Genomic DNA, 20,767 nt, shown 5'->3' with positions numbered 1-20,767 from the left:
TGTGGATTCGATGATTCCATCGCATACCTTCAAGTCATCCATCCGGCCATTCAGGCCAATCATCTCCTGGAGGAAGTGCTGCAAACTGAGATGAGCATCGAGGCGGGAACGCCGTGTGGCCAGCATCTCCCGTAGGTGCTCCCACAGGTGCGTGACGTGATGAGACCTTGCGACTACGCGTCGGGTTTCGTGATATCCCTCCGTCTGGAGCTCGTGGGCCAAATCCAACATGGCTTGCACACGGTCTTCGTACGCAAAGACGTCCGCTTCGATCGCCTCGTGCTTCTTGGTCGCGGCTTCCACGGCTGCCAGGTCTTGGCCAAAGTCATCCTGCAGTCCCAAAAGCGAAGTGGTTTGCTCAGATGATGTTTTCGAAAAAGGCATCAAAGAGGAAGCGGAGATGGTGCTAGAGTGCTGAGGTCGGTTACCTGGAGCGCGAGGCGTTGGTTCTCCTGGAGCCACGTCTCACACCGCATCACCTTCTGGTCAAACCGAAGAGCCATCTGTTCCAATTTCTCCTGTCGAGTGAGCTGGACACTTAGGGTCAGTCTTCTCCTGTGTTCAGCCTTCTCGAGTCGCTCCCAGGCCTGTTCAGCGAGAACGATCGTGAAGAATGGTTAAGAGGTCAGAAGGAGTTTCCAACCTTTGTTCAAACTTTCTTCAAACAAACATCGGCGTGATGGAGGGTCCAACTGGTTGCTCATTTAATTTGCATCTCCCTCTCACCCCGGTAGAAACCGAATGTATTTGAATGTCGAGGGAGGGTCTTACTCGATTGATGTCCGAGACGAGCTTGCCCTCCCTTGGCGTGTACACCTTCTGGTTGTTGGCGCGCATTTCACTCTGGATTATGAACAGCAGGACCTCAAGGTCGCACTTTTTGGTGAACCTAAAGACACACAAGAGGACATCAATCAATACGCTTGGCTGCACGAGGTCAATCTATTGATTACATCTGCCGCGAGGAGAGATTCGCACGTGGCTCGTTGTCGATGTGCGTTTCTCATCAATATTTTAATCTTTATCGTGAAAAATGCTTGATCTGCTCCAACGACTCGACATCTCTTGAAAACAAAAGCAAAGGCAATATTGCATCGTCGCTCAAGCACGTTGATGCGCGCGGCTCCGATTGCACTGATTTGGCGTATAAGGTGGTTGGAAGCACCTTGTTACCGAAACGTGAAGCAGCAAGGTGGAGATTTTTTCTGGGACGAACAGTCGTCAAATTAAAGCAACAAACGAGGAAACAAAAAAAAAGACCCTGATTCTGTAAATATTGTCGCGTCCAGGGTCCGAGTTCAAACAATACCTGGACGGATGGCAAAGTTTCTCCCTTGAAGGCAAAAACCGAGATTCGGGAAGTAACGCTCGCGCGTTAACGAGCGCAATGGCGGAAAGGCGATCCACCCAGGAGGAGCACCGGGAGGAACACGGGGAGCACAGGGAGGAGCAACAGGAGGAGCACCGGAAGGAGCACAGGGAGCACCACAGGGAGGAGCACCAGGAGGAGCACCGGGAGGAGCACGGGGAGGAACAGAGCACAGGGCGCTGCTCCAGGACAGCTCAAGGGAGTTTATCCAGAACCCACTACAATTACACGAATAGTTTCTTCAAAATAATCACATTTAACGCACAAATATTTCCACACACGATAATGTGAAGGAAATAATAACAAACAAAAAAAATAATAATAATCCGATGGTCAAGGCCTCGCACACACAGACAAAGGGTGACAAAATGAAAAGAACCCCCCACCACTTTTAAGTACACTGGTGCTCAGCGTGGCCCTGTGCTGGTCCTCGTCGAACTCGGAATGGGGAACACTTCCACCAGAACGTGAGCACGCAGGCAAAATGGCGCCGTCACTTGTCGCAGAGCACACGCGCGCGCACGGTGGCGCTTCTCTCGCAGCTTTCCGCACGAAGGCTCCAAACGTCCCAGCCTTCCTCTTTCTTAAAAGGTGCCACCTGCCTTGTGCGGTCCTCACACTGACCTCGTGTGCATGTTCTGACAAACCAGGCGGGAGCCTTCCACACTCCACAGTGCAAAATGCTCGTGCCTCTCCTGTGCCTTCGACCACTTCCTTTCCTCGTCCCATGCAGTAGGAACCTCTCTCTTTTTTCCTCTTCTCGGCGCTCTATATCCCCTCCGGGGCGTGTCCTGCTCGCCATCAAACCCGGGAAGGCGGGGCTTCTCCTGTCTGTTGTCATTTCAGGAACGTGTCTCCAGCTTTACGGCCTTGCTTGAGATGTAAAAAAAAAGACATAGGGAAAATCACAGAGGGCAATCACGTACTGGGGGACTTCCTTTTACTCCCTAAGCTAATTAACTTAGGGTCCAACTGTGGTGACATGTGTGGTGAGATGTCAAAAATCCGGTAGGTCATGTCAAATGACCATGACAGTTCTCCCACCTCAGAGACTTCCAGCGGGATTCCGCATTACCGTGCAGGTTGAAGTCCTCGAGCCGAGTGAGTGCCGTGCCGGTGGCAATCGCACACGGCAAATATTAATATTTGGCCGAGCAAACAAACCACGTGATGCCAGCTATCTAGCAGTACAGGACCGCGACAAATGTCTATCTCACACAGATTACGTTAGACTACAATCAGGATAAAGTGCATTGGTGTAAAAAATAAAAAACCCAAAAGGGTCAGGAATATACAAGAAGCAAACAGTGGACAAAAATAACGATTCCTCAAACACGTCCACAAACCAAACGAATGATCGCAAAAGTCATAATTACTCAATTAATGTGACAGTGGATGGACTGGGGGGATTCAGCAGGCATTAAAGGAGTTCTACGCCAAATCAGTGAGTTGCTTTAGGGTCGCCTGACCACCTGCTTGGATGAGTCAATCGTCGGCCTTGGTGGCAGGAGAGAGGGATGAGTTGACGGGACGAGGCGTGACGTCGGCAGAACAGGTGTGGCTTTCTCCCTGCCAGCTTCATTGACAGCAGCCTCCCAGTGTTGTGTCGACTGTGTTCTCCGCCATGATTCTTGTAGTCCCCGCCTTTAATAACAACGCCCACCGACGTCACAGATGAGGATTCACGGCCCTTCCCTCCCTCTGACCATTGGCCCGTTACTCGGCTATTGGGCAAGATGATCACCTTCCCTGACCTTTCACCAAACTTGCAAAGTGACAGGGCCCCTGCGAAAGTCTCGAAAGTTCTCCCACCTCAGCTCGAGGGCTTGTAGTCTTCCTAGACGCGATAAAAGCACGTTAAGGAGGAATAATAAACGTAAGGACATGAAATAAGGATGTAGATTTTTAGATATAGACCTGAGGGTGGGTTTGACCTTTCTAACTACTAACAGAGCACCTGCCTGATGGGTGACCATGTTCCAAGCATGCGTGGAAAACTGAACCCCAAGCATGTTCACAACACTGGAAAACGTGGGGACAGGAATACTGTCCTGTCAATGGAGGGGACTTGTAATACCCTCCCACACCTGGAGGTGGCGCTACATGATACACATTTACATCGAGAATTTGTGTCACCCCCTTCACCCCCACCCAAAACCACCGGCAAAGACAAAAGCACCCCTGTAAAAAGTAAACCTTTTCGGAAGTTTACCGCCGTTGATGCAGCATCTTTTACATCACCTTGTTTAACACGTTACATTAGTTGTTTGTGCCTGTCGTTTGTGTCCTTTATGACGTCATTAAAAACTGTAGGTTTCCTGCTTGGAATGATTTTCAATTTTGTTTGACTGCCAGACAGGCAGACAGAGTGAAAATATGATCTCACTCCTCTCTGCCACCAGACGGCGGTCTTCTTGGGTTAACCTGAGGCGGTCCCTTCGGGTGGGTGCCTGGAATGTCCTATCCCGAAGAGAGGATGGTCACCTGTCTCTGTTATCATCTGAGCTCAAGCGTTTGGACACCGGTATTGCAGCACTCTCTGAGGTTCGGTGACCAGATTGCAGCGAGATCATAGTGGGTGGTTACACCGACTATTGGTCTGGACGCTCTAATTAAATGGTTACCTTGCCCAAGGAGTTGCTGTAGCTGTGTCCAAAAACCTGACTCCAATGATAATTGAGTAACACCGGTCAACAAGCGTATTATGAGACGAAGGATTCGTCACTCCTTAGGTGTCATTTCCCTGGTCTCTGTTTATGCTCCGACTGAGGCGAGTGATCTCACCGTGAAGGACACATTCTAAACCACGCTCGAGTCTGTGGTTGATCAGTGCCCCAGCCGAGATACACTTCCAGTCTTGGGGGATTTCAATGCATCGATTGAAACTGATAGGGATGGTTATGAGACATGTGTTGGTCCCCAAGGGTCAGGAACTATGAACCAGAATAGCACTAAGTTTCTTGACTTTGCAAGAAGTCATGGACTTAGGGTGGCTGGTTCATGGTTTCAGCGCCCACAAGCTCATCGCTGGACTTGGTATTCCAACGCTGGCGGTGTGGCAAAGGAGATTGACCATGTACACGTTGACGGTCGTTGGAGGATGATCCAGAACTGTGGGGTCTACCGGAGTGCTCAGTTCCTCAATATTGACCACCGGCTTGTTATGGCAACTCTTAAGTTGCACCTTAAATCCAGGTGAATGATTCCATCCCAGCCAAGGTTGCATGTTGGGAAGCTCAAGGATGAGAGAGTAGCTGAGGAGTTTGCGAACAGGCTGAGTGGAGATTTGGCGGATCTGGGTGCTTTGGGGGGTCCTGAAGAGTTGTGGAGCGCCTTCAAGACCACCGTCCTTGATGTTGCCGGTGGATGGGTTGGAGCACACTGGAGCGGTAAGAAGAATTTTGTCTCTCAAGGGACACTGAATACCATTGACCAGAGTCACAGGGCCAGGCTGAATGACAGAGCTGAGCTGTTCAGGGAGCTGAGGTGTAAAACTGGAAGTGCGCTAAGGGTAGACAAGGAGGCCGATGTGCGAGGAATCTTTGAGCGGGTAGAGCATCACCTTTGGTCAAGTGATTCTCGTCCCGCTGACAGGGGAATTTGCGCATTGTGTTCATCCAAGCCCAACCCTCGATGAACTGCAGTTAGAGCAGAGAGTGGTAGGCTCTTGACAGAGGAGTCTGAAATGAAGGCCCGCTGGGCCGGTTACTTTGAGCGGTTGTACCAGGCTGATCCCCCAGCTGTCGAGTTGGACGTCAGGGGTGTTACAATCTCTGTTGCAGAACCTCCAATCAACTGTGGTCCACCTTCGCTTGTGGAAACACAGGCTGCGGTGAACCGGTTGAAATGGGGGTGAAGCTCCAGGGATCTGTGGCATCCATGCTGAACTTCTCAAGGCTGGTGGAAATGCTGCACTCGTGTCGTTGCATGCAGTTTTGTGCTCTGCCTGGAACACAGGCATCATCCCAACTGACTGAAAGAGGGGCCTTGCTGCCTCTCTCTGGAAAGGGAAGGGTGATCGCCAAGACTGCAACAACTACCGAGGGGTGACGCTGCTCTCAGTGCCGGGCAAGGTCTTTGCTCAGATAATTCTTGATAGGGTTCGCCACCATCTGCTTGAGCACCAGCGTCCAGAGCAGTCAGGCTTTACACCAAATAGGTCAACGATTGACCGTGTCCTTGCTCTTCGGGTCCTCACCAAACGTAGACGAAATTTTCGGTAGGGGCTGCTTGCAGCCTATGTTGATCTCTGTAAAGCGTTTGATTCAGTGAATCGTGATGCCCTCAGGAGGATTCTTGGTCTTCGTCGGGTACCACCAAAACTGATCGATCTGATGTCTGAACTCTACTCTGGAACTGAGAGTGCTGTGAAGTGTGGTGGTACCACCTCTGACTTATTTCCAGTTGTTACTAGAGTTCGTCAGGGGTGTGTACTGGCCCCCACACTTTTCAGCACTTGTATGGACTGGATTCTAGGGAGGATGTCGGAGAGATCAAGCTGCGGTACATCGTTTGGGAATGTCAAGATCTCTGACCTTGATTTCGCAGATGATGAAGTCATCTTTGTGGAGACTTTAGATATCCTTTTGGGGGTTCTTCATGTGCTGAATGAGGAGTCGGAGCCACTGGGATCGGCATCTCAAGGAGATGGGGATGGGCCAGGCATGTGACTGGGGGATGGCCAGACGGAGGCCCCTGGAGTACCGGCAGAAAGTGGATGCAGTGAAGCGCTGCTCTGGCACATGCTCCCATACCTGACCTGACCTCTCTGCGCACGTGCGATCGGGTTAAATCCAGAGGTAATGTCCTGTAAAACTGCAGGTTCATGTTCCGATTCGTGTTCAAAACATAACATTCAAATGAAATAAAGAAATGATGCAATAATCCCTATAACCCATGACCGACGCACGTCCACGATACCAAACAAACGATCCGTAGATCCTTGATTATTCTTACTTATCTTGGCCCATCAGACACTTCACAAGAGATCGACAGAGTGGGTCTTGTCAAGACAAGAAGAGAGGGTCACCAAACCCTGGCAGGACATTTGGAGGCAGGTGGACTCCATCATCAGGCAAACGTTTGGTGTCCAGAGAGAGACAGAGAGACAGAGAGGGACAGACACGGCTCGTTTGGTGGAGCATGATGCATCAGCTCCTCCAGCAAGTTTCGGCACTGAGAGCAGTACCGGGGGGCAAAGCAAACTCCTCCACTCGAAACGAGCACAAGGCTCATGACAAAACAAGCATCCACTCTCTGCAGCGTTCTGAGTTTGAACGTTTCATAAAAATGAAGCAAAGCCCATCAGATCGTGAGCGTTTGTCTTTTTATCACTTGTGGCACGAGCCCTTCGTTCTCACTGCCCATTGGTCGTCAATCGGAATGGTGGGCAGGGCGACTCCGCCACAACGGTCATGCAGTGCAAGGCCGAGTGAGCACTTTAAAGAGAAACATTTATACAGATATCAGAGGATTAAGATGTTAAATAAATGAGGACAAAAGGGTTGATAAGTGTAGACACAGACATTGTGGAAGGTGGACGTTGTCCATCGAAACATAATAGCGACGCATATCCAATATGACATTTAATTGCTTTGCTTATCTCAACAAGTACTGCAAGAAATAAGTAGAGTTACAGTCGTTAAACCATATCTATTAACCCCTATCAGCCATTCCCGAAACAGCATTGTCAATAACGATGAAAGAATCCTGAAAAAAGGAGAATGACTCCATTTCCGTGATCAGACTTTGCGCATTTCTTCTGTCGGAAGGACAAAACAAGACCGCAGCTGGATCACTTGACAACCGAAGGAACAGAAGCAAACCCAGGGCGACAAATGTGAAACAAGGCCTTATAAAACTAGAAAGCACCAGGTCGGCCTGGAAAGCTACGATGTTCCCGAAATCCGAACGGCGCGGTCTCCGGCACCTACTGAGGTGGTTTTTCCACTTTACGGTAGGTACTGAAGGACTGCATCTGATGCCTGACCCCGGCCAGCGAGTTTGCACACTCCGGGTCATTGAGGACGACGAAGGTCTGCTCTATCCAAATGAGCAAGTCAGAGGCGAGCGTGTCGTACCTCTTGGTCATTCGTTCGGTCTCCGCGGCACTGTCCAGAACCTGGCGGGTGGCACGTTCGCAAAGTGTACGACGAGCAATCATTCCGTGGAGAGTAACGGCGATGTACGGCTGACGGACGGGACACAACGGGGTCGTACGTACCTTTCCGATGCGCTTTCCCTCAACAGAGAGCACCTTCATTTTGGCGAAGTAATGGTAGTAGGTCACGACGTAGGTGATGACCGACTTCTCATCCGGCTTATCGACGTCGACATCTGATGCACGGCATGCACAGCACAATCAGTACAACCAAACGGAGCTGTTCTTCAGTCGACACGACATTAATACGCAACAACAATAAATGTAGCGTCGAATAAGAGACTTCTCGAGCCGTTCCATCGCAAGTACGAGCAAGAGAGGGACATTTACAAACCGCAAACCAAACGAGCAAACATCGGGGTCGACTATCATTGCGCTTGTGGTCGACGGAACAGACACCGGGCGAGCCGTACCTTCAGGATCGAGCAGTTTCGTCAGACCCAGGTGCTGCTCAGCCAGGTCGAAAGCGTTTCCCAGGTTGCGGTGTGCCTCGGACTTGTCGAGCTCGTTGAAGTCGAGGAGATCAGGCCTGCCGGTCACGAACAACAAAGTGTTTTGTTAACTCTCGAAGATCAGGGGGTCCAGCGTTAGCAAGCATCCTTCACATTACGCACGCTGTCCGAGGAAGTCAAACACTCACCCAGAACGTTCCAGTTTTGACTGAAACTCCATCAGATGTGAAAGCACCTTGCCAGGTAAACAATCACAATCAGAATATTCTATATCAGAATCAAAATAATCATTCAATCAGGTCCTCACCGAACGCAGACGAGAGCTTCGGCAGGGGCTGCTTGAAGTTTGTGTTGATCACTGTAAAGCGTTTGATTCAGTGAATCGGGATGTCCTCTGGAGGATTCTTGGTCTTCGTGGGGTGCCACCAAAACTGATCGATCTGATGTCTGAACTCTACTCTGGTACTGAGAGTGCTGTGAAGTGTGGTGGTACCAACTCTGACTTATTTCCAGTTGTTTCTGGAGTTCGTCACGGGTGTGTACTGGCCCCCACACTTTTCAGCATTTGTATGGACTGGATTCTTGGGAGGATGTTCGGAAAGATCAAGCTGCGGTGCATCGTTTGGGAATGTCAAGATCCCTGACCTTGATTTCGCAGATGATGCAGTCATCTTTGTGGAGACTTTAGATATCCTTTTGGGGGTCTTCGAGGTGCTGAATGAGGAGTCGGAGCCGCTGGGATTACGGGTTTCCTGGGTCAAAACTAAGACCCAGGCTTTCAATGACATCTTGGATGCTGCTGTTCTGTCTGTGCCTGTTTGTGGTGAGGATGTTGAGGTCGTGGAGAGATTCACTTACCTTGGCAGTGATATTCATGTCTCTGCTGGCTGTGACTCAGAGGTCAATAGCTGTGTGGGTTGGGCCTAGGGAGTCATGTATTCACTAGATAATGGGGTGTGATGCTGCCGGTACCTGTGCGGGAGGACGAAAGTCCGAGTCTTCAGGTCCTTCCAGTCTTGCTCTATGGATGTGAGACTTGGACACTGACCAAGGATCTGAGACGGAGACTTAATTCCTTTGGTACCAGGTCTCTTCAGAGAATCCTTGGCTATCGCTGGTCGGATTTTGTGTCCAACGAGCGGTTGCTGACAGAGACTCAAATGAGATTCGTTACCTGCATGGTCCATGAGCGTCAGCTGCGGCTGTATGGACATGTGGCTCGTTTTCCTGACGCTGATCCTGCTCACCAGATTTTCTCAGCGAGGGTCTCATGAGTGGGGGAGGTCAATGGGCCGACCGCATGCCTCGTGGTTTCAGCCGGTTGATCAGCATCTCAAGGAGATGGAGATGGGCCAGGCATCTGCCTGGGGGATGGCCAGACGGAGGCCCCTGGAGTACTGGCGGAAAGTGGACGCAGCGACGCGCTGTTCTGGCGCATGCTCCCATACGTGACCTGATCTGAGTTAGTGAACAGAGATCAAAACAATTTGATTATCAATGGCGAACAAACGAGTGATGGTGGTTTAAGGAAGACAGGTGCTCATATGAGTGCTTGATATGTCCTGCTTTTGTCATGCCCTTGTTGTGTGGTGACGGTCAGGCCATCTCACTGCCTTCCAAACCTGTTTGTCCATTGGCACACACACACACACACACACACACACACACACACACACACACACACACACACACACACACACACACACACACACACACACACACACACACACACACACGTCTACTTGGCCCTGTGTCATACTTATGCAGTCCATTGACCTTTTCCTCGGTCTACCCCTCCCTTCTTCTACCTTGGTCCTTCAGATCCCACGCCCATCTCACCAAGTTTCCCCTGTCCGTCCTCTGTACATACCCACACCGTCCAAGTCTCGACTCCTGTACCTTCTCTCGGATATTTCTCACTTTCTCCTCCTGCCTGGCCTGAGCATTCGTCCTGAGTTCCCTCAATGTCCTCCCGATGCTCTCAAGTGCTTCATCTGCATCGCTGCAAGCTTCCTCCTTTCGTGATACGCAGTATTCTGGGAAATGGAATGAGTTACCGTGTAAAATCTCAAATGATGTTTGTAAAATACCTGCAGGATGTAATCTTACCTGTGTTTGTGAATGAGTGCGTTGAAAGCAAGACCGTCCCTCCAACTCGTCGTGAAGTTGTGAATGTTTACATTGGGATACCTGAAAAGGTAACGGCACTCGGATCGATTCATCAAACCACACTTGGGATGGAAACAGCATTTGTGTGGATTTCTCGACATGTAATTGGTTTGTTCACGATTACAAACGCTTCCAGAGTATTAAATAAATGAGCGGATATACCGGTCAGGGAGGGACGGGTGATGGGATGGCTCGGTATTTGATCGGACGAGAGGGTCCGTGAATAATAATCACGTCGTTTAGAAGTGGAACACCACCACCAGGACAGAGAAATGAAGGGAAAACACATAAAAATAATCTTTCACTCTCAGTTAGAGGGTGGGAGGAGGTGTGGTTGGGAGGGGTGTGGGTGGGAGGGGTGTGGGTGGGAGGAGGTGCGGGTGGTGAGGAGGTGCAGGAGGTGAGGCCTTTTAATTTACAAATTAAAGCTCAGCTACATTCGGGTCAAACCTGAATGGAATGGCATCAGGGTGATGGGAGAGTATGGGATTTGATAGGATGGGTCAGTGAACAACCACAATACTGATCAGAGTGGTGGGGTAGTATGGGATTTGATAGGATGGGTCAATGAACAACAACAATTCTGATCATCAGGGTGATGGGATAGTATGGGATTTGAGAGGATGGGTCAATGAACAACAACAATTCTGATCATCAGAGTGATGGGATAGTATGGGATTTGATAGGATGGGTCAATGAACAACAATTCTGATCATCAGGGTGATGGTATAGTATGGAATTTGATAGGATGGGTCAATGAACAACAACAATCCTGATCATCAGGGTGATGGGATAGTATGGGATTTGATAGGATCGGTCAATGAATAACAACAATCCTGATCATCAGGGTGATGGTATAGTGTGGGATTTGATAGGATGGGTCAATGAACAACAACAATTCTGATCATCAGGGTGATGGTATAGTGTGGGATTTGATAGGATGGGTCAATGAACAACAACAATCCTGATCATCAGGGTGATGGTATAGTTTGAGATTTGATAGGATGGGTCAATGAACAACAACAATTCTGATCAGCTTGTATTGGAGAGTATGGGATTTGAGAGGAAGTCAATGAATAACAATTCTGATCATCAGGGTGATGGGGTCGTATGGGATTTGAGAGGATGGGTTACTGAACAACAACCCTGATCAGAGTGATGGGATGGTATGGGATTTGAAAAGATGGGTCAATGAACAACAACAATTACAATCATCAGGGTGATGGGATAGTATGGGATTTGATGGGATGGGTCAATGAACAACAACAATTCTGATCATCAGGGTGATGGGTAGTATGGGATTTGAGAAGACGGGTCATTGAACAACAACCCTGATCAGAGTGATGGGATAGTATGGGATTTTAGAGGATGGGTTAATGAACAACAACCCTGATCAGAGTGATGGGATGGTATGGGATTTGAAAGGATGGGTCAATGAACAACAACAATTCTAATCATCAGGGTGATGGGAAGGCATGGGATTTGATAAGATGGGTCAATGAACAACAACAATTCTAATCATCAGGGTGATGGTATAGTGTGGGATTTGATAAAATGAGTCAATGAACAACAATTCTGATCATCAGGGTGATGGGATAGTCTGGGATTTGAGAGGATGGGTCAATGAACAACAACAATTCTAATCATCAGGGTGATGGGATAGTGTGGGATTTGAGAGGACGAGATGGTGAATGAACAATCACGTGATCGAATGGCACTGGACGGATTGCCCACTCGGCTGTTGGGATGGTATGGGATTTGAGAAGACAGAGAGCAACAAAAACAACAAAACAACTGAGTGATGGAAAACTTAAACACCTTCAGCAGAATTGTCTTGTTATCCTCGCCGAAGGAGAGCGTTTTGCATTTGGATCCATTTGTCTGTTTCTTTGTTTGTTTGTTTGTTTATTGGCAAATTATTTTAAAAAAATTTTGACAAGTTGATCGCTTCTGTTTGTTTGTTTGTTTGTTTATCTGTCTGCTCACCTTTAATCGTCGACAGGTCACAGTTTGAAACCGGTCTTCACGAAACTTCACCAAATGGTGTTGGTGGTCCGACAGAATCCTATTTATTTTTGAGGCCAAAAGGTCAACATCGGCCGAATTTCTAAAATTGTCAATTTTCATCCGAGTGACTTGAAATTTGAACAGGATTTGCAGATCAGCTCACTGAACACAACCACCAGTTATTTTTGAGGTCAAAAAGGTCAACACAGGCCTAATTTCTAAAATTGATACATTGGGCCAAAAACTAGAGATGCCATGACATCTCGACAAGTTGTGGACGAGCCGTGACGAAACTCGGTGGATGAGTTGGTTCGGCAACAAGAACAAGCCGATTCGATTCTGGTTCAGATCCAGCCCATCAGTGGGATACAAAAGGTAAACTGTTCAGCCTGCTGGAGGTATGCGCTCTACCGGGAGACGTTCCACTGTGTTCTGTTTTGCCAAGTGTCGCTCTCCGAGTGATTTTTCATTTGTTTGTTCGTCCGCACAGAACTTTCGTGTTTTCCTCCACAACCGCTTGTCGGATTGACACAATTTTCACCGGACGAGTGACTTCTCATGCAGAATGTCTTAATGATAATTATGACGTCAGAGGTCACGTGGTGTGGCAGCCGTGTTGGAAAAACCAAAAAAACTTTGCACCTCTGTATCTCTGAAACCGCAACACCAAGGAAAAACTCGAAACTTGCCACATGGCAAAGAACTCCTCATGGGGAATAAGTACGATATTGTTTTATGAAGTCATAGGTGTCTTCGTTATGACGTCACAATTGCAGAAGTAGAACGCTGCATGTGATCAGTATGAAAATATTTGAGCATCATCTTCGGATAAAATTTATGACGTCATCGGTCACGTGACTTTGCCAACATAGCTGTTTTTTTGTTTTTTTTACTTAAAAAAAAATCTTCTCTGAAATGGCTGAACAGAGCGAGGCGAAACTTTACACGTATGACCGCCTATCCATGAGGAACAAAAGGTTCACACGTATGACATCATCGGTCACATGGCTTGGCAGCCATATTGGATTTACACTAAAACCTATAAAAATGTTCTCCAGAACGGCTGGACAGATCAAGGGGAAACTTCACACAAATGTTCCATTTAGGCTTTGGGTGTAAACCTTTGTTGAGGATTAATTGAGAGGTCGCATCGTTTGGCAGTCATGTTGGATTGAAGAAAATTATTAAATGTTTTCTCTGGAATCGCTTTATAAATTGACATGAAACTTCTACTTGATCGGACGCGTGGTCTGGCGTGGTCCGGCAGTCAGAATTGTTTTAATTTTCGATCTGGGTTATTTTTGGTTTTTATTTTATTTAAATAGCTTGGCTGACATGGCTGTGCCCGGATGGGTTTGAGGGTAGAGGAGTATCAGCTGAAATGTGAATCCCCTCCAGGTTCCTCCGGATAACTTCATATTTGCTTTTTCCTCGTTCGGCTTCCTTCTGATGACTCCAATGCAGGACTCGTACCGATTCAGTCTTCCATTTGATTTAAATTTAATTTATATCAATCACATTCTAAATTAAATTGCATAATAATAATAATAATAATAATAATAATAATAATAATAATAATAATAATAAAACCGTCATGGGTCAGGGTCAGGTGTCCGATCAAAGTGGGACGTCTTGGTACCCGGTCATCACTGCTAGCAGTTATAAAGTGACTTGTCTAGTTATGCTGTTATTAATTACGTCACACACAAGGACACAAACAGCACACAAAACCACACAAAACAAGTCCTGGTGAGGGTCTGCAATCTCTGAGTGCTCTTTTTCTTGTTCATTATGCCGAAGGTTTCATGACGACATGTGAAGCGGAGAGAGAGAGAGAGACAAAGAGAGAGAGACAGAGATAGAGAGAGATAGAGAGAGAGAGAGAGAGAGAGAGAGAGAGAGAGAGAGAGAGAGAGAGAGAGAGAGAGAGAAAGAGAGAGAGAGAGAGAGAGAGAGAGAGAGAGAGAGAGAGAGAGAGAGAGAGAGAGAGAGAGAGAGAGAGAGAGAGAGAGAGAGAGAGAGAGAGAGAGAGAGAGAGAGAGAGAGAGAGAGAGAGAGAGAGAGAGAGAGAGAGAGAGAGAGAGAGAGAGAGAGAGAGAGAGAGAGAGAGAGAGAGAGAGAGAGAGAGAGAGAGAGAGAGAGAGAGAGAGACAGAGAGAGAGAGAGAGAGAGAGAGAGAGAGAGAGAGAGAGAGAGAGAGAGAGAGAGAGAGAGAGAGAGAGAGAGAGAGAGAGAGAGAGAGAGAGAGAGAGAGAGAGAGAGAGAGAGAGAGAGAGAGAGAGAGAGAGAGAGAGAGAGAGAGAGAGAGAGAGAGAGAGAGAGAGAGAGAGAGAGAGAGAGAGAGAGAGAGAGAGAGAGAGAGAGAGAGAGAGAGAGAGAGAGAGAGAGAGAGAGAGAGAGAGAGAGAGAGAGAGAGAGAGAGAGACAGAGACAGAGAGAGAGAGAGAGAGAGAGAGAGAGAGAGAGAGAGAGAGAGAGAGAGAGAGAGACAAAGAGAGAGAGAGACAGAGAGAGAGAGAGAGAGAGAGAGAGAGAGAGAGAGAGAGAGAGAGAGAGAGAGAGAGAGAGAGAGAGAGAGAGAGAGAGAGAGAGAGAGAGAGAGAGAGAGAGAGAGAGAGAGAGAGAGAGAGAGAGAGAGAGAGAGAGAGAGAGAGAGAGAGAGAGAGAGAGAGAGAGAGAGAGAGAGAGAGAGAGAGAGAGAGAGAGAGAGAGAGAGAGAGAGAGAGAGAGAGAGAGAGAGAGAGAGAGAGAGAGAGAGAGAGAGAGAGAGAGAGAGAGAGAGAGAGAGAGAGAGAGAGAGAGAGAGAGAGAGAGAGAGAGCGAGAGAGAGAGAGAGAGAGAGAGAGAGAGAGAGAGAGAGAGAGAGAGAGAGAGAGAGAGAGAGAGAGAGAGAGAGAGAGAGAGGGGAGATAGGAAACGCACAAACAGACAGACAGACACCTTGCTCTTGTTTATCGTGGTGTAAACAAACATACCCCGCAGTCTTCATTTGACACCAAAGTAGGAGCGCATCCTTCGCCCGTCTTGTTTCTTTGTTATCTTCTGTTTTGACGCTGATATCCTGAACCTGTTCACAGGACGATCTGTATTAGACGAAATCGACTCAAATCTGCACAGCCGTAAACTAATGGGACAACTGACTTAACGTTCACCAATCCAACACTGGCCGCCCGTGAAGCACCAATCCAACAGTTTATGGTCAAGGCCGAAGAATGAACCGAGACTAGACCACTCGAAGGTGCGTGCGCTCCCTCTGAACCGTGATGCCCGGACGACATCTTTGCCGACCAAACCACGCAGCGCGTTACGTGTGCGCCGCTTGGCTTCATGTAATCCTTACACCGCACAACAAAACAAAGCCAGGAAGTACCTGTGGCACACGTGTGGCATCTCACACCTGGAATCGCAGGATTATGGTCCAGACGAGGCCCATAATGAGACGTTGGTTTCCATCGACAATGTCGTGTGCGCCCATGTTCTCGAGGTGCAACTTCTGACGCCTGAGAAACCGCAGAGCGATGTCCACATTTTCGAGGTTGTGGATACGCATCGTGCCTCTCGTTGGTTTACCCTGAAAAAGAGAGCATGTGGTGCATGGGATTGCAATGAAAGATACGCAATGTACAAACACCATGGTCCTTGGATTAATGGAGATCGACGTGACACTCTGCATCACTTACAATGTTTATCACAAGTACGAGCACCCGCTCCAATTCCCCCCCCCCTGTCTGCAGCAGGGGTCAGCAAACCACTTGTACTGTAGCACGTGTACAAGCAAAAAAATTTTAGCTCGTCCACACGTGTTGAGATATTGTGCGACATTTTGGTCTTTTCTCTCAATGGTGAAGAATCAGTCAAAAAATTATAAAATTCTCGCATCCGGATCTTCACCAAAACCGAATTAATTTGTCCTTGTCACACAGCCAACCTGTCCACCAAGTTTCGTCTGAATCTGTCCAATAAGTTTTTGAGATATCCTGCTCACAGACAGACAGACAGACAGACAAATATGATGATATTATATAGTATTTGATAGGACAGGAGGACCCCAGAACAGCAATCCCATAACGGAATGAAGCTGCAAGATTCGCCCAAAGGAAAACCATGACGTCATTCAGCATGACGACGGCTTTGAGAAAAGTGCATTTTCGAATGGGCCGAACGGAGACAAAAAAAAATCGATGATCTGTCAGGACATTTCGATGCCATAAGTGAAATTGCAAGACGTCACTTCAGCCGACGGACTTTGTTGAGGACAGGAGATCGTAAACGGAAACGAGACACAGACAGACGAACACAAAAAGACACCGTCCTTGTGTTTACAAAGATATGAATGAGTGATCTCCAAATCCTGGAACTCACGTGGTGTATGAACGGCAAAATAATATTTGTCACTTCCCTCCCGGAAAACGCAGCACTGCGAGTTCACTAACAAGGCCTCGATCGGGCCGGAAACATACCAGGCACTCTCCCGACAACACTTCCAGCAACTTGATGAGCACGTGTCCGTTGCATAGATCTGTGTAGAGATCTGAGATCTCGCAAGAGGTGGAGGCTAAGTGTGAGTTAACCCACTTGGTGAAGGTTTTCTTCTGTACAGCTCCGTGCTGAGCTGCAGAAAACAGTTACATTCGCACATGTTAGCGGAGAGAGGTTCACGGACCGGGGTCCGCACGACGTGACGCAATAAAAAATTTCATTTAAATAAATAATAATTTCGGTAATTTGACCAACTGGTACGTGCCCGTACGTGCGTGGCCATACGTGCAAACCAAAAAACAAAAAAAAATTAAAAATTCAAACCGCGTGCCAGAAACAACCACACAGGCCGTTCCTTCGTTCTCGCGTGCCCGTACGTGCGTGGCCATATGTGCAAACCAAAAAACAAAAAAAAAAACTTTCAAACAACCACACAGGCCGTTCCTTCGCTCTCGTAAACGACGACTGGATTGGGGCATTGTGTTTATCTGTAAATGCGCATAAGAAATCGAGAAATTATTAGAATACAGTAAGTCATCACTATCCGGAGTGGTGCGTGCCTGTATGGAATGTTCACATGCATTCCACGAATTATCGCTTGTGTTGAAGTAACAACTGCTGTGATACTTACACACACAGAGTTAATTAAAATCCAAATTAAAATCAAGTTTACCTCCCTGTCTTTGCTTGCCATGACATTCGCTGCCATTGACCATTGCCACTCCTACGGCACGGTAACTAAATGGCGCCCTTTCCCCCATCGGCCACGCCTACGCAGCAACATGTCTTGTCATTGGTTTGTCATTCGTTTGGTAAATAAATGGCCATAACTTGGGAACCACTTGGCGGATTAATATCAAACCTTGAAAAGGCACATCCTCAGGTCCCCAGCAATATACCTGGCAAGTTTTAATTAGATCGGACCAGTGGTTGTTGAGAAACAGTGGTCACACACACACACACACACACACACACACACACACACACACACACACACACACACACACACACACACACACACACACACACACACACACACATTGCTGGAATTATAGATAGTATAGATTATCACGTCTTCAAAAGGCAGAAATTCCACGGTCATCCCAAGTTGTCCCGAAAGCAAAACAATTGTACAACATGAAGCGTGACCGGCGTTACGTGTCGGCCGGAGCCGGCGGCAGGGAGATTGTTCCCTTCTTGAAAGTTATTAGTGAACCAGGATTATTACTTCGACCCAATTCTTCTGGAACTGCCTTAGTTTCCGGTCAAAATCTTTAATTCAACCTCGAGTCGGATTTGAACCCGTAACCTCTGAACGAGCAGCGGTTCACCTCATGGCTCCTCACTTTGAGCTGTGAGTACTGGCTTCGTATCCCACTTCTGACACCACTTACGATAACTGGTTCATTTCAGGCACGAGCAGCGTCGCCGGTCTCGCGAGATCACACACGTGATCCAAATCGAGCCGCGAGAGTATTCATGGTATTTCCAAAACCCGGAAACCAATCACATGACGTGGAGCAGGCATCACCACCAACCACAGGTGAGCTCTGTTGTGGGGAGTGCCGTGGATTTCACGACATCAGAGTGAAGGTCCAAGCAGAGCAAAGTCCGAGGTCCACGGGATTAATAAAAGGGGAGAGAGAAAGAAGGAGGTGGGGGCTCATCACGTGGTACACCATCCTTACCCATCAGCTCTTTTATCCGATGGTGCTCGAAGAAGTGAGCGGCACTCCTCTGATCGTCACATTCCTCCTCCACTGCTCCGCCACGATCGCCGACACCCTCACTCTGCTGCTGGATCTCCATACCCTCGAAGTCGAAGACTGTGGACGTGGCCGGTCAGCGATGAGAGGCGCGCGCACTACAACCACAACCACATATCAACATGATACATCACGGGAAGTACAGAGGGACGAGTCTTTCGAGGCAAATCGTACTCTCTCGGATGGACGACGGACATCAGAGAGACACGGATGATGTACGTGAGATACAGGAAGTCATTCGTTTGTCTGAGCTTGTTAACTGAGTCGAGAACTAATTATGGATCGATGGCAATACCGAGGAGTCACGTGATGGGAAAGAAAAACAATCTCATTTCAATCTGTTTACAACGATTAACAATGAGGGTTCATTGTGGTTACCACATTGACTGAGTTTACCACATTGGCTGAAGTTACCACAATGGCCTAGTTTACCACATTGGCTGAAGCTACCATAATGGCCTAGTTTACCACAATGGCTGAAGTTACCATAATGGCCGAGTTAACCACATTGGCCGAGTTTACAACAATGGCTGAAGTTTCCACAATGGCCGAGTTTACAACATTGGCCTCGTTTACCACATTGGCCTCGTTTACCACATTGGCTGAAGTTACCATGATGGCCTCGTTTACAACATTGGCCGAATTTACCGCAATGGCCTAGTTTACCACATTGGCCTCGTTTACTACATTGGCTGAAGTTACCATAATGGCCGAGTTAACCACATTTGTCTAGTTTACAACATTGGCTGAAGTTTCCATAACGGCCGAGTTAACCACATTTGTCTAGTTTACAACATTGGCTGAAGTTTCCATAACGGCCGAGTTAACCACATTTGTCTAGTTTACAACATTGGCTGAAGTTACCACAATAGCTTAGTTTACCACATTGGTAAAGTTAACCACATTTGCCTAGTTTACATTGGCTGAAGTTACCATAATAGCTTAGTTTACCACATTGGTATAGTTAACCACATTTGCCTAGTTTACAACATTGGCTGAAGTTAACATAATAGCTTAGTTTACCACATTGGTATAGTTAACCACATTTGCCTAGTTTACAACATTGGCTGAAGTTAACATAATAGCTTAGTTTACCACATTGGTATAGTTAACCACATTTGCCTAGTTTACAACATTGGCTGAAGTTTCCACAATGACCGAGTTTATCACAATGGCTGAAGTTATCACAATAGCTTAGTTGACCACGATGGCGTAGTTTACCACAATGACCTAGTTAACCACATTGGCCGAGTTTACCACATTGGCCTAGTTAACATTTGCCGAGTTTACAACAATGGCCAAGTTAACCACATTTGCCTAGTTTACCACGTTGACCAAGTTACAAACAAGCACCTTTCCTTTCCAAATCGGGAGGGGGGGTGGGGGAGAGATTGTTGGGAGGAGGAGGGGGGGGATGATATGAGAGTAGTAGGCCCGGCTCGGGTCGGGGTGCGCGAAGGGACAGGAGATTTCCATCCGCACCGAGTGATCATCCTAACATCCCACAAAAGGCCGGAGGTTCACAAACACCTTTTGCTGACACCACGGGAATACCACGTGGTTATAAAGTATGACGTCACGAGTTTAAAAATACCTTTTGTCGGGAACAAACCCGACAGGACTGAGCGATGATTCACCGATAAAATGTCACCTTCCGAACTCGGTGGTGAAACGAAACGCGGTGGTGACACAGCAGCCTCCTCTTTATTTTTTTACATGGACGAAACGAGTTGGAAATCAAAAAGTAAAACGTTCAACACAAAATGTTTTCCCTATTGTCTCGTGAAGAAAGGTTTATAACGGAAATTTAACATGATCTTATTTTGAGAATCATTAAACAAACAACAACAAACGGATCCTCCAGGATGTGACGTCGTGCCTGTTATGGAAAGTAGTTCCTGCGGCTTGATCCGGATCGCGTTGATCTCGCGAGACCCGCATTGCTACTTCCGTTTGGAATAAAAGACGGCCATCTTACAGTGACGTACATTCGGGGTTCGATTCCGAGAATCCAAGCCTTCCTGCACGATCCCTCAATCCTTTTGTTCCAATTTTCTCCCGTTTGTGGAAACTACTTCCTGAGGCTGTTCAAGCCCACTCTTCCCTCCACGTTATTAAAATGCGGTTAACCAACACCACCACCATTATCCATAACCACGACCTCCTCCACCTCCATGTGCACCACATAACCCAAACCTGTTGCTTGCAGGTTCCTGTGTTTCGTTCCCTCTTCTCTCTCCTGTCCGTTCATCCCACTGCTTGTTGTGGTCCCGCTCTCCGTGGTCCACCATCAACCTCCTGGTGAACCTCCTAAAATCCAGGACCGCTGCTCACCTCCAACCACTCGTCCCCCTTTTTCCCCGCC

The 20,767-nt window shown here is 47.7% G+C and overlaps 1 protein-coding gene across 5 annotated transcripts in view; it reads right to left on the bottom strand.

The window, feature by feature from the left end:
- Positions 1 to 20,275, bottom strand: part of LOC147006332 (spectrin beta chain, non-erythrocytic 1-like) — a 68,179-nt gene extending 47,904 nt beyond the window's left edge. For 2 of the 5 annotated variants that reach the window (XM_085869040.1, XM_085869042.1), the window contains exons 1-12: positions 19,997 to 20,275; positions 18,325 to 18,500; positions 16,618 to 16,769; positions 15,555 to 15,728; positions 15,133 to 15,224; positions 10,091 to 10,171; positions 7,943 to 8,058; positions 7,593 to 7,705; positions 7,303 to 7,490; positions 772 to 889; positions 429 to 587; positions 28 to 330 (exon numbers count right to left, since the gene is read on the bottom strand). In XM_085869040.1, the coding sequence (XP_085725166.1) occupies positions 28 to 330; positions 429 to 587; positions 772 to 889; positions 7,303 to 7,490; positions 7,593 to 7,705; positions 7,943 to 8,058; positions 10,091 to 10,171; positions 15,133 to 15,224; positions 15,555 to 15,728; positions 16,618 to 16,769; positions 18,325 to 18,445 (1,617 nt within the window). In that variant the 5' untranslated portion in view covers positions 18,446 to 18,500; positions 19,997 to 20,275. Of the gene's footprint in view, positions 1 to 27; positions 331 to 428; positions 588 to 771; positions 890 to 7,302; positions 7,491 to 7,592; positions 7,706 to 7,942; positions 8,059 to 10,090; positions 10,172 to 15,132; positions 15,225 to 15,554; positions 15,729 to 16,617; positions 16,770 to 18,324; positions 18,501 to 19,996 lie in introns of those variants that run through there. The other 3 variants (XM_085869041.1, XM_085869043.1, XM_085869044.1) reach the window with 3 other exon arrangements.
- Positions 20,276 to 20,767: the final 492 nt, after the last annotated feature.

This window comes from Eptatretus burgeri, unplaced genomic scaffold (assembly GCF_056783735.1).
Source record: "Eptatretus burgeri isolate ZD-2024b unplaced genomic scaffold, Ebu_testis_v1 Ebu_testis_scaffold_3186, whole genome shotgun sequence".
In the NCBI taxonomy this organism is placed as follows: Eukaryota; Metazoa; Chordata; class Myxini; order Myxiniformes; family Myxinidae; genus Eptatretus; species Eptatretus burgeri.
This window is presented reverse-complemented; position numbering and strand designations above follow the sequence as displayed.